At 49.7% G+C, this 12,862-nt stretch overlaps 2 protein-coding genes across 7 annotated transcripts in view; both read right to left on the bottom strand.

Moving 5' to 3' along the window:
- The window catches only part of LOC102944114 (zinc finger protein 436), a 156,854-nt gene that overhangs the window by 106,432 nt on the left and 37,560 nt on the right, over nucleotides 1–12,862 (bottom strand). The window lies entirely within an intron of this gene.
- Nucleotides 1–12,862, bottom strand: part of LOC102944787 (zinc finger protein 501) — a 50,181-nt gene that overhangs the window by 14,137 nt on the left and 23,182 nt on the right. For 2 of the 6 annotated variants that reach the window (XM_043528055.1, XM_043528057.1), the window contains exon 1: nucleotides 465–1,398. The exons of 2 other annotated variants lie outside the window; for them this stretch is intronic. In XM_043528055.1, the coding sequence (XP_043383990.1) occupies nucleotides 465–591 (127 nt within the window). In that variant the 5' untranslated portion in view covers nucleotides 592–1,398. Of the gene's footprint in view, nucleotides 1–464; nucleotides 1,399–12,862 lie in introns of those variants that run through there. 2 more of the 6 variants (XM_037914767.2, XM_037914765.2) reach the window with 1 other exon arrangement.

Genomic DNA, 12,862 nt, shown 5'->3' with positions numbered 1-12,862 from the left:
ATCCTGTCTTCCAACAGCGGCCAATGCCAGCTGCTTCAGAGGGAATGAACAGAACAGGTGATCATTAAATGTTCCAAAACAATAAAAAACAAGCTTCAAAATCTTCTCTCTTTCATCAACCAAATTTGGTCAAATCAAAGGTACTGCCTTCCCCACCTTGAGTCTATCATGGGATGAACAGGGCCACACCAACTGCACAAACAAGTGAGAAATAATACACACAAGACAATACGGGGCTTCTTCCCCTTTAAAAGCTGGATGGATGGGGTGAATTAGCGTGTCCATTAGGTTTATGATTCCCAGATCCCATTGGAGGTGGCATGGAGATGAAAGTCTCTCTTACACTAGATCTATGGACTCTGGGATATATTTGCCTCTAATCTAACTGAGCAGGGAAGAACTGACCAGTTTCATACATGCAGACCCCACAGCTTCTAATAACTTAGGGGACAGGAATCCCTTACCCAGTGAGGTCACCGTCTCGTAGTTCTCCTGCATGACGTCCCTGTAGAGAGCTCTCTGAGCAGGGTCCAGCAGAGCCCCCTGCCCCTCAGTGAAATACACAGCCACCTCCTCGAAGGTCACCGGCATCTGAAACAAGAGTCCCCAACTCAGCACCTGCTGCCCCAGCCACAATCCCACTGTTTATTGGGGGTGGGGGGGGGGGGGAGAAAGTCAATAAAGAGAAAGCTCTGCGAGGGCCAGAGTATGACAATCCAACAGCCATTTCTCTTGCCTGTCCCCTGGAAGACGGGACGATCTGGAGTGAAACGTGGACGTGATTCTTCAGCCTGTCGTGATGAGAGGGGCAATGGGGAGGTTTCAGAAGGGGCTTGAGTCTATTTCACACCCTGATTCCCCCTGGCTCTCTCCCTGCAGACAGACTGGTCCTGCAGGCTCCAGCTCAGGATTTGGTGAGGGCAGAGCTCGGGGCTTCCACCGCGGCTGGTTCCAGCCACCAGAGAAAGTCCCCACCTGGGCTGGGCACAGAAGGGGATTAATGAAGGTCTCTCCCCAGAACAGATCCCACTGGGGGAGCACCAGCTGCTCAGTCTGGACTTGAGTTCATTTTGCATCCCAGTTCCCCCCAGCCTCTCTCCCTGCAGACAGACACTCTAGACTTTGCCATGGTGGGAATATACTCAGGTTATGTCCACACTACATGCGCTACAGGCAGACTGCTACAGCTCTGTAATGTGGAGAGTGCCCTCAGCAATGAAAGGGGTTTGTGCATCTGTGTGGATAAACCACCTCTCCAGCTGGCTGTAGCTCGCTCAATGGAAGAATTATCTCACCTATTAAGCTGCGTCCATAATGTAGGTCAGGTTTAAAACAAACAAAAGGAAGTGTTTCTTCACACAACGCACAGTCACCCTGTGGAACTCTTTGCCAGAGGATGTTATGGAGGCCAAGACCATAAAAGGGTTCAAAAAAGAACTAGATAAGTTCATGGAGGACAGGTCCATCAACTGCTATTAGCCAGGATGGGCAGGGATGGTGTCCCTAGCCTCTGTTTGCCAGAAGCTGGGAATGGGCGACAGGGGATGGATCACTTGATGATCACCTGTTCTGTTCATTCCCTCTGGGGCACCTGGCATTGGCCACTGTTGGAAGACAGGTCACTGGGCTAGATGGGACCTTTGGTCTGACCCAGTAGGGCCATTCTTATGCTCAGGTCAACCTATCTGGCTCAGGGCTTAAAACTCTTCCTAGCCCTGAGTTATGCAGTAGATGGATCTGATTGTTAACTCTAGACCAGGCCTTACAACACAGACCCGGCCTCTCCTTGCAAGCTAAACCCACCAACACTTCTAAATCCTCCCAGCAACAGAGCTGCCACAGTTCAGGGCAACTGCTCCTGTATTTACACTCGGTGATCCATCAAGGGCACCCACTGGGCAGCGCCCCAGCTATCGTCTCTTGTGAATGGAGTCCCAGGTCTCTCTCCCTTCTGACCGGGGTATTTCTAGGCTGTTCCCTGAGTGTGTAAGGAGGCCTGCTTTACTCCTCGGCTCTGACATGGTACAGAGTAATTCCCCCAGGGATAATTTTCCACACAGCTTGTCAAGGTTCCTCCCCCACTCTGAACTCTAGGGTACAGATGTGGGGACCTGCATGAAAAACCTCCTAAGCTTATCTTTACCAGCTTAGGTCAAAACTTCCCCAAGGTACAAAATATTCCACCCTTTGTCCTTGGATTGGCCGCTACCACCACCAAACAAATACTGGTTACTGGGGAAGAGCTGTTTGGACACGTCTTTCCCCCCAAAATACTTCCCAAAACCTTGCACCCCACTTCCTGGACAAGGTTTGGTAAAAATGCCTCACCAATTTGCCTAGGTGACTACAGACCCAGACCCTTGGATCTTAAAAACAATGAACAATCCTCCCAACACTTGCACCCCCCCCCCCCCCTTTCCAGGGAAATGTTGGATAAAAAGCCTCACCAATTTGCATAGGTGACCACAGACCCAAACCCTTGGATCTGAGAATAATGAAAAAGCATTCAGTTTTCTTACAAGAAGACTTTTAATAGAAATAGAAGTAATTAGAAATAAGAAATCCCCCCTGTAAAATCAGGATGGTAGATACCTTACAGGGTAATTAGATTCAAAACATAGAGAACCCCTCTAGGCAAAACCTTAAGTTACAAAAAAGATACACAGACAGAAATAGTTATTCTATTCAGCACAATTCTTTTCTCAGCCATTTAAAGAAATCATAATCTAACACGTACCTAGCTAGATTACTTACTAAAAGTTCTAAGGCTTCATTCCTGGTCTATCCCCGGCAAAGACAAAATATAGACCGACACACATACCCTTTGTTTCTCTCCCTCCTCCCAGCTTTTGAAAGTATCTTGTCTCCTCATTGGTCATTTTGGTCAGGTGCCAGCGAGGTTACCTTTAGCTTCTTAACCCTTTACAGGTGAGAGGAGATTTCCTCTGGCCAGGAGGGATTTTAAAGGGGTTTACCCTTCCTTTTATATTTATGACACAGCTCTTCCTAGGTTTATTTCACTCTGATGGTAAAAGCACTACAGGAAAAAACCCAAACATATTCAACACAATAAAAGAACCTAGATGCAGGGTAATAACTTCTCAGAGACCACCCCCGCTCTGCCATAGGAACTCGGGCAGGAGCAGGCCTTGCAAAGTTTCAAAGCCCCACCATGGCATTTCCCTGGGATTTCAGGTTCATCACACTCTTTGCTCAGAATGAGAACCCCTGACTCTGGCCAAGCCTGTACAAGAGTGAGCTTGCAGCCGGACCGATGCAGCTGCCCCGCTGTAAGCTCGCTTGTGTAGCCGCTCTATGCCCCCTCCCAAGCTCTCCCCCAGTGACACCCCTCCTGCCCCCTCTTCAGCCCCCTCCCGTCTCCTACCCCCCTTCTGTGCCCCCTGTACACACCGGGAGCTGCGGCAGCTTGCCCGGGCCCGGGGCAGGGAATCGCAGCCAGCTCCGCGGGGAGCAGCCCGGGGCCAAACCCGCCCCCTGCAGCCCGGGGGTGACGGGGGGGGCGGGTCTCTCTTACCTTCCCTCCGGGCGGGGCCGCCGGGGCAGGGACAGGGGCCGGGCCGGGAAGGGGCCTTGGCCAGGCTGGGGGCTCTGCCCTGGGAGAGGCTCCCGGGGAGCAGCGGGCAGGGCCCGGCTGGAGGTTCCCCTCTCCCGGCTGCAGCCCGGGCTCCGGGCTCCCAGCACCAGCCGCCGGGGCTCGGGGATCTCGCCGGGAGCCAGAGTCTCCGCAGCGGCTGCGAGTCACTTCCTGCGGCCGGGCCTGAGCCCCGCGATCCTCCCCCCAGAGCCGCCTCCCAGCCGCTCCTGGGTCCTAGCGATCAACCCACCGATGTGCAGCCGCCTGCCCCAGACCCTGCCCCCTGGGGGCCTCACCTGCCCTGGGTACGGGCAGCTTCTCTCAGCCCTATGCAGGCGTCCTGCCTAGAAGCCACAGGATCAATAGGAGGACAGAAAGGCCACGATCCTGGGGAGGGGGGATTTTTATGAAGATTGTGGATTGTTTCAGAGAGTCCCCAACAAGGAGTACCCAGGCGTGATAGGGTCCTGGTCCTAGAGAGGCAGCCCACATCAGACACATTTCCCAGTGACACTGACTCCATGTGTGATTCTCTCTGGTGAAAGATTGGACCAGGGAGCAGTTGGTCAGCGCTGGCATCTTGTCTCCATATCATGCTCCCTGGCTACTAGCCCTGGGCTGGCACTACAAGGTTTAGCCTGATCGATGAATCCTATATTAATGATACTGAAGTTATCACTTTGAGGTTTGATAGGTTCTTGTCCCAAGATCAGGCCCCGTAGTATTAAAATTACTGTTCGATCAGTTGGGAATCCCGATGTGCACGGTTGCAACACTCACACTATAGGAACCCTTCTGTATTTGTACCAGTTTATTAATACTGTACATTTAGATAAGTCACAAACATTCCAACACAGTAAGGTAGACAGAGATAACACAGACTGTCCATCCGTCCGTCCACATACTCACACCGTCCCTTGCAGAACAACCTGAAATGTTAGCCATCCTCTTCATCATCACCATCACCTTCCTCATTGTCACCCACAGCCATCAACCTGGCACCTCCCGAGGGCTACGGCTCCCTATCCTCCCGCATGCGGGCTGGGGTACGTTTATAATGTGTTATGCTGACACTACTGTGCCTGATGCATATTGAGTGGGGGTTTCTCTCCTCTTTCTTATGTTGATTTCCTCACCCTACTAACGTTGGGGTGCCCTTATCCTATAGGTTAGTATATTAATGATCTCAGCTTATTATCCTATACGTCAATCCGTTGCCATGGTCAGACATCTGCGGATGTTCCCATCCTAAGCTATCCCAAAGCTGGTGTTAGCTCATGTTCCTGTGGTTGGCTGGTGTTGTCATGGACAAACTTCCCCCTTAAACACTCTCTTCCCAGCTCCCCAAAACTGAGGGCGGGGGGCATTGGGCCATTTATCTGTGCCAAAGGTCATAGGCTTCAAACCTTATGCTAACTGCTGAAGCCAGCGTCTTACAGGTAGGGCCCTACCAAATTCATGGTCTATTTAGGTCAATTTCACAGTCAGAGGATTAACAAAATTGTAAATTTCATGATTTCAGCTATTTAAATCTGAAATTTCACCTGTTGTAACTGTAGGGGTCCTGACCCAAAAGGGGATTGTGGGGGGGTCGCAAGGTTATTTAAGGGGGGTCATGGCATTGCCACCCTTACTTCTGCGCAGCTGTTGGCAGCAGCGCTGCCTTCAGAGCTGGGCAGCTGGAGAGTGGGGGCTGCTGGCCAGGAGCCCAGCTCTGAAGGCAGAGCAGAAGTAAGGGTGGCAATACCACGAGCCCCCTACAATAACCTTGCAACCGCTCCCCATGACCCCCTTTTGGACTGGGACCCCCAGTTTGAGAAACACTGGTCTCCCCCACGAACTCTGTATAGTATAGGGTAAAAGCACACAAAAGACCAGGTTTCATGGTCCGTGACGCGTTTTTCACGGCTGTGAATTTGGTAGGGCCCTACTTATAGGATACAGGCCTGGAGGTTCCTTGCGTTACTGCTGAATAAAATAAATGCTAAAGCCAGTTCTCTGGGCTACAAAAGTCTGCTCCCCTAAGCCAGGTCATGGATTGTCAGTGCTGTGCCACCAGGTTGGTTCAGTTATTTGTAGGGCTAGACTAACCCCTCACATCCACCCCACCTCCAGGGCACCCCCACTGCCCCTCTCTGGGCCAGTGCAACGTTACAAACTGCTGCAGGCGCAATCTGCTGTGCAGAGCAATTCCTGACATCTTAGCTGGTCTCTTTTGCTGCTCTGTTGCAATTTGCTGCCTCTGCCTTTCCCCATCCTCTAAGCAGTGCTACTCAAAGTGGTGGTCCGCAGATCGGTGCCAGTCCGCGAGCCATCAGCTGCCAGTCTGCGCGCACATTAGAAAAAAAAATCGCCGGTCCCCCACATCAGATAGCTTGAGAAGCACTGCTCCAGTCAGTGCAGGGCTAGGAAGTTGTAATGGAGGGGGACCACGGTCTGTCATATTTTGCTCCCATTCGGGAATCTCTGTTAAATTTGGGCACACAAAAAAGAAAGGTATTTTTCCAATTTGGAGAAGCATTCTGTTGAGTTAAACCTCAGGGCTATTGTACGTAAAACCTGGCACGAAGGCAGTCTTCTTCTTAGCATACACACAACATGCCTCGTGCACAGGAGGTAAGTGAACCCCCCCTTCGGGGAGGCTAACCCACAGGCCCCTCCCCTTCCACCCACATCTCCCCCAAAATGGCCAGAGCCCTGAGGCCTCCCCTCTGTGGTCAGAGGAGCCCCGCCCCACCTATCCCAGCCACCCGAGCCACTGGGCGGGCCCCGCACCACCCCGGGCCGCTGGCCTGACCCCTAGGCCGACCCGAGGCACCCAGGATGGCTCCAGCCCCTGGCTGCTGGCGGGCCTGAGCTCCAGGTTGCCGGCTGGCACTGAGCCCCCACCAGCTTCAGGGAAGAGGGGGAGGAAGGCGGGACCTCAGGGTGGAACATGGTGGGGCCACGGCCTGGGTTAGGGGAGGCTTAGCCTGCCCTAGCCTTTGATACCTATGGCCATGGGTGGCACGTGAGCAGGATTCATCATTGAATTTGGTCCGCTAGTTGGATCATTAGCTTCCCCGGCCCAGGCTGGGTACTAACGCAGACTGAGACGCGTACGCTGATCCATGCTCCCCAAGAAGGTGGTGGGATTTCTTTCTTAGTCTCTTTCCACTGTCGATCAGGCCGTACAGTTTTTAGAGTGAACAGACTTCTAATGCCCACAAAAATAATGTAAAGAATTGGGAACAGGATTTGGAATACTTATGAATCTCTTGTAAACACAAATGATTGGTGAAATATCTAGCATTGTTCCTCATACAGACTGCCCCCCTCCCCCCATCTCTGTTGCTCATATCAAACAAGTTGTCAACACCAAATTCTGTACTTTGGCACAGGCATGTGTCATTTCAGAGACATCATTTTCTCAGCCCTTTTCCTCACTGCTACAAACTGAAGTGCCCTGTCCAGGCTGTTTTTACTTCAGAAAAGCTCTCACATCTTAGTTACCCCCAATGTAAAACAAAACAAAAGGAATCATCTTTAGCAGTGAGGAAAAGGCCCAAGGGCTAGATTAAAAAAGGACAATGTCCCTCTGCCATATACATTGGTCAAACTGGACAGTCTCTACGTAAAAGAATAAATGGACACAAATCAGACATCAAGAATTATAACATTCAAAAACCAGTCGGAGAACACTTCAATCTCTCTGGTCACTCGATTACAGACCTAAAAGTGGCAATTCTTCAACAAAAAATCTTCAAAAACAGACTCCAACGAGAGACTGCTGAATTGGAATTAATTTGCAAACTGGATACAATTAACTTAGGCTTGAATAGAGACTGGGAGTGGATGGGTCATTACACAAAGTAAAACTATTTCCCCATGTTTATTCCTCCCCCCACCTCCCACTGTTCCTCAGACATTCTTGTCAACTGCTGGAAATGGCCCACCTTGATTATCACTACAAAAGGTTTCCCCCCCATCCCCCACCGCTCTCCTGCTGGTAATAGCTCACCTTAAGTGATCACTCTGGTTACAGTCTGTATGGTAACACCCATTGTTTCATGTTCTCTGTGTATATAAATCTCCCCACTGTATTTTCCACTGAATGCATCCGATGAAGTGAGCTGTAGCTCACGAAAGCTTATGCTCAATTAAATTTGTTAGTCTCTAAGGTGCCACAAGTCCTCCTACACAGACTCACAGGGCTGCTACTCTGAAAACACTCAGGGCAATTCTATGCCGCAAAATTAAGGCAACCTACGTTACATCGATGTACAGCCGCCGCAGTAACTGAATCGGTTTTACACGTCCACAGTATGCTCCCTGTGTCGGCGTTGCGCGTCCTCACCAGGAGCACTTGCACCGATCCAACTGCCAGTGTGGGGCATTGTGGGATGCTTTCTGAAAGGCGGCAACAGTCAATGTAAGCAACGCAGTGTCTATGCTGATCCTGTGTTGACCTAAGCGCTACGCCTCTCACAGAGGTGGAGTTATTAAGTCGGTGTAGCGGGCGGGTTACATCGGTGAGAGCAGGAGTGCTGGAAGCTCCCTAGAAGTTGGAGGGCCACTGGTGCCCAAACCATGACCACGCCCCTGCTCTGCCCCTTCCCCCACAGCTCCATCCCTGCCACACTTTCCCCCCCCAAGGCCTTGCCCTTGCTCTGCCTCTTCCCCCAAGGCCCCACACTCGCTCCGCCTCTTCCCCCAAGGCCTCGCCCCCCACTCACTCCTCTCCGCCTCCTCTCCCCTGTTGCTCGCCCTTAAAGCAGATAAAAAGTGGGAGGGCATAGCATTCACCTGAGATGAGGGAGACTCCTGTTCAAATCCCGTCTCCCACTGTGCCTAGGAGGGGACTTCAACGTGGGTCTCCCTCATCCCCAGCAAGCGCTCTAACCACTAGGCTAGAAGTTATAAGGTGGCTCAGAGCAAGATGCGTCTTTACAATTAAAGCACCAAAAAAGTAAAATAAATTGGTTCATTCTAATGGGAAAGGTACTCCGAGACCTGAAGGAGAATTCTGTGTGGCTCGAAAGCGTGTCTCTCTCACCAACAGATGTTGGGCCAAGAAAAGAGATTACCTCACCTGCCTTGTCTCTCTAACATCCTGGGACCAACACGGCTACAACTACTGGTGGCCAAAAAGAGTCATTTGACAAAACCGGAAATCTGCGATTCTCCCTCATTCGATGGCTGCCTAACTGAGCTAACCAACACCCCATTCGCTGAAAAACCGACATGCACCCACAGAGGCACAGGATCCAATTATGAAGACATTTGGTCTTCCATGAGAACATTACAAACTGACTCCAGGTAGATTGGGCTTCTGATACATCATCTTTTGGGGGGATAGTGGGGGAAAGGTAGGGGTTGTTAGGGAATTCTTATTCCAGTTACTTATTACCATCAGTTTTCAGTTCTTTAGTACCTAACACATTTATCACACTTCCAAGGGTGCACTTGTCTTAAAGGCACTTTGAGGAGCATGGTTAGTGCAGTTTGACTGCATTGGTCCAAAAGAGACAAGTTTAGACTGTTAAAAGCAATTGCTTAAAAGCAATTTTTTTCATTCTCTCTTAGGCCAATTTGCTTGGGCTTATAAAGGAGTTAAAATTCTAAAAGATGGTTACTTGAAGTCTCACTAGAGAGTGCAGACTCAGCAAGATAATCTACCATTATTTATATAAAAGGGGAAATACAACCCTTGAAATGAATTCTCACCACTTCTTCTCACCCTGTTAACCCTGGGATGGGGGAGAATTCTTTCTACCTGGCTGGTCCAGGCATCCATTGCACTTAAAGGATTCTGCAGCACCTTGTGCTGGGTTCAGTCAACTCTCTTTAGCACATGGTGATCTCAGTTTATATGCCCTAGTTTCAGGGCTCATTGGAGGAGGCCACCCTCTTATTCCTATTGGCACATGCCAAGGGAGCGGGCAGATTTCAGTTTAGTTTCTCTGCTACTTCCACTGGTACCAAGTAGATGGAGCTGATGTATAACACATTTCTTTAATCCTCTTCTTATTGGAAGATTTTTAAATTTGATTCATTTTAAGGACTGTATTTAACTATTAGCCCCTACTACTAATTGAAACACCCCCCCCTTAAGCAATTTATCTTAATATTTAAAAATTATACCCTGGTTTATATCTTTTAACATTCCTCCTTCCTTATGCCAGACGATTCCTATTACTTCTACGAGTGCAACAATTATTTACAATGAAAACCCACAAAACCCTTACGAGCTTCTAAATTTGGAGGAGATATACATCCATATACATATATATTGATTATACATAAGGATTTCCCCTGATTTAGGACTCAGAGCAAGAGACATTATTCACATATAGAAGGCGGTAGATTTGACTCACATGGCAGACAAATGTGAAGATTCCAATCCGGGTGAAATAAGGCAGTTTATCCCTGGTATACTTGATTTACCAGGAAAACAATGTGCAGTTTATAATTTGGGGTGAAAACATGGGGCTGGGATTTCTTGGGGGTAACAGGTAATTTGCCCCATTTGACCTTCAATCTTACAGCTACCTTTCTAGTTTGCTTAATTTACAGATTTCCCCACTCGCCTCTTGATCCACTCCCAGCATGCAATGGGACACTTTGGGTAAGAAAGCAGGGGGGCACCCTGACTTGGTCACTTGGTTCTATTTAGCTAGGTTGGGAGGGAGAAAGAGGTTTTATCTATATGCAAATCCTGAGAGATTCTTGCCAAAGTGATTAATAATACTCTCTTCTAGCCATTTGAATTTCTATTCGTGGGGCGGCAAAGGCCCAACCTTGGCTGATCTGTGGGTCCTTAGACAAAGGGTATGTCTACACTGCATTTAAAACCCACTGCTGGCCCATGCCCGCTGACTGGGGCTGTTTCACTCCAGTGTAGGCTTCCGGCTCAGATCCGAGCTCCGGGACCCACACACCTCATGGGATCCTAATTGCAGTGTAGACAAAACTCAGTGTCACATAATGTGAACCATTTTCTTTCTGTCTTCATAGGTGGATCTTATTTTGGGATAAACAGAGGTGGGATTGCTATTCTAATTTCCGAGGGCCAGAAGGAATCCTGTTATTAATCCTTCAAGGCATTTCTGTTCCATATATCCCTCCCATCAGAGAGAAGAAGCTGTGTTCGAGCTGCTTCTGTTTCTCTTCCTCTGTCAGAAGCTGCAATCTCCTCCCAGCCGTGATCTGGAAGCCTGAACTGAGCAGCTGCTGCTCCCCCAGCGGGGTTTGTGCTGTGGGGAGACCTTCCTTAAAGCCCCCTCTGTGCCCAGCCGAGTAGGGGACTTTCACTTGGCCAGAGAGCATGAGAATGACCCTGCACGCTAGTGTTTAGGGCACCTGCCTGGGTGGGTCCAATTCCCTTTTCCAATGACTGTTTAATGACTAATCCAAAGTCCACCAGGTTTAACAGGAGAGATTGAGGGAGCCCCATATCAGACTATCCCATGGCCCAGTGGTTAGAGCATTGTCCTCATGGGATTTCAACAGGGATCTCTCACAGCTTTCTTCCCATCGGGCAGAGAGGAAAACAGACCCTGCATCTCCCCCATCAGGGTGACTGCTCTAACTCCAGGGTGAGAAGTTTTAGGAAGGACTCACTTCCCTCCTCCAGCTGTTTTGTGCATAGCTATTCACAAGAATAGAGTTTAGGTATCTGACTCCAGGAGAGGAGTTCCCAGCTGTGCATTCATAATTCACAACCTCAATCGGGGCTGGTATCTCCATGAGAGATCTGGTGATTAGACACATCCCTCTCCTCAGCATCTCCTGTTGGCTAGCTTAGGTGGCTCCTGGCCTAACGTGCTGGCTTTTTGGATCCCATTCCTAGGTGCTTGTCTCTCTTCATGCATCGTATAAGCAGGCTTGCTCTTTACACAAAGCACAGTCAACCTGTGGAACTCCTTGCCAGAGGATGTTGTGAAGGCCAAAACTATAACAGGGTTCAAGAAAGAACTAGGTAAGTTGCTGGACGATAGGTCCATCAATGGCTATTAGCCAGGCTGGGCAGGGAGGGTGTCCCTAGACTCGGTTTTGCCAGAAGCTGGGAATGGGCAACAAGGGTTGGATCACTTGATGATTGCCTGTTCTGTTCATTCCGTCTGGGGCAACTGGCCTTGGCCACTGTCAGAAGACAGGATACTGGGCAAGATGAACCTTTGGTCTGACCCAGTCTGGCTGTTCTTATGTGATCAACTCAGGCCTTTTGGATCCTAATGTTGTTCCACTGATTTTCTAGGTGCCTAAAAGTTAGGCATCGCAACACGGACATCCCTTTGTCTGTCCAGCCCTCAGTGGCTGCCACAACCCAGGTCTTGGTCTATGGACAATTACAGACCTGGTTGAAGCAGAGGGGTCTAGTGCCCAGATACCAGAAAGGCCCCATTTCTGCTTGCAGTTTTCCGATGTTCACCAAAATATCACCAGCTATCTCCTGCTGGCTGCCTCCAACATCGCCTGAAACGCATGATTTGATCAGATGCAGCAATTGGAAGTTATTGCATCACCTCCGAACACACAAAGGCCATTGATCTGAATGAAGGGCCTGACATGGCTTGGGGGAAAATAAATCAAAACCATACCTCGCTCTTAGAGAGCGCTTTGCATCCACAGATCGCAAAGTCCTTCACAGCACAGATTATTGCTCCTCTCCACAACGGTTCAATTCAAGTTAAAAGAAAAAGATCCTTCCCCAGGCTCATTGACCCTCCTTCCACAGGAGAAAAGTGAATGGATCAGGACAGCCAGAGGGGGTTTTCCCTGTGGATGATGGATTTTCCCCACAGAAGAGTCTGAAAACCCAAGGAGTTGGCAGCTCTGGTCTGCAGTCTGCCGTGGTGAAGGCTGGAGAAATAACAACTCAGAGAGACAGCTGCTGGGATCATTTTTCCCATTATTCAAGACAAGGGCCGCTGGGAGTTTGAGAAGCTGAATTCTCCTTTATTCTTAGCCAGCAAGAAATACAAGTTAACCATCCCCTCTCCCCACCTAGCACCCACTCCACAAATATGCATTTCTGCCCCAGGCCAGCACATGGATTCTCCCAGCATCTGCAGGCACCAGGGAAAGAGGAACAAGTTAAAACCAGTGGAAAAGTGCAGACAATTCATGAGAGATGCTGGGACCCAGTCACAAAGGAGCAGGAAACCCAGGGAGCTCGGGTTAGAAGATGGATGCAGTGTGGGGTGAGTGGAGCACAGACAGTCTCTGTTGTCCGCACAGAGGAAACAGCGGTAGACATTGGGGGAGTGACTAACTGGGCTGTCA

The sequence above is a fragment of the Chelonia mydas genome, chromosome 14, assembly GCF_015237465.2.
Source record: "Chelonia mydas isolate rCheMyd1 chromosome 14, rCheMyd1.pri.v2, whole genome shotgun sequence".
NCBI lineage: Eukaryota > Metazoa > Chordata > Testudines > Cheloniidae > Chelonia > Chelonia mydas.
The sequence above is the reverse complement of the archived record's forward strand: the minus strand, read 5'-3'. Positions and strand labels throughout refer to the sequence as shown.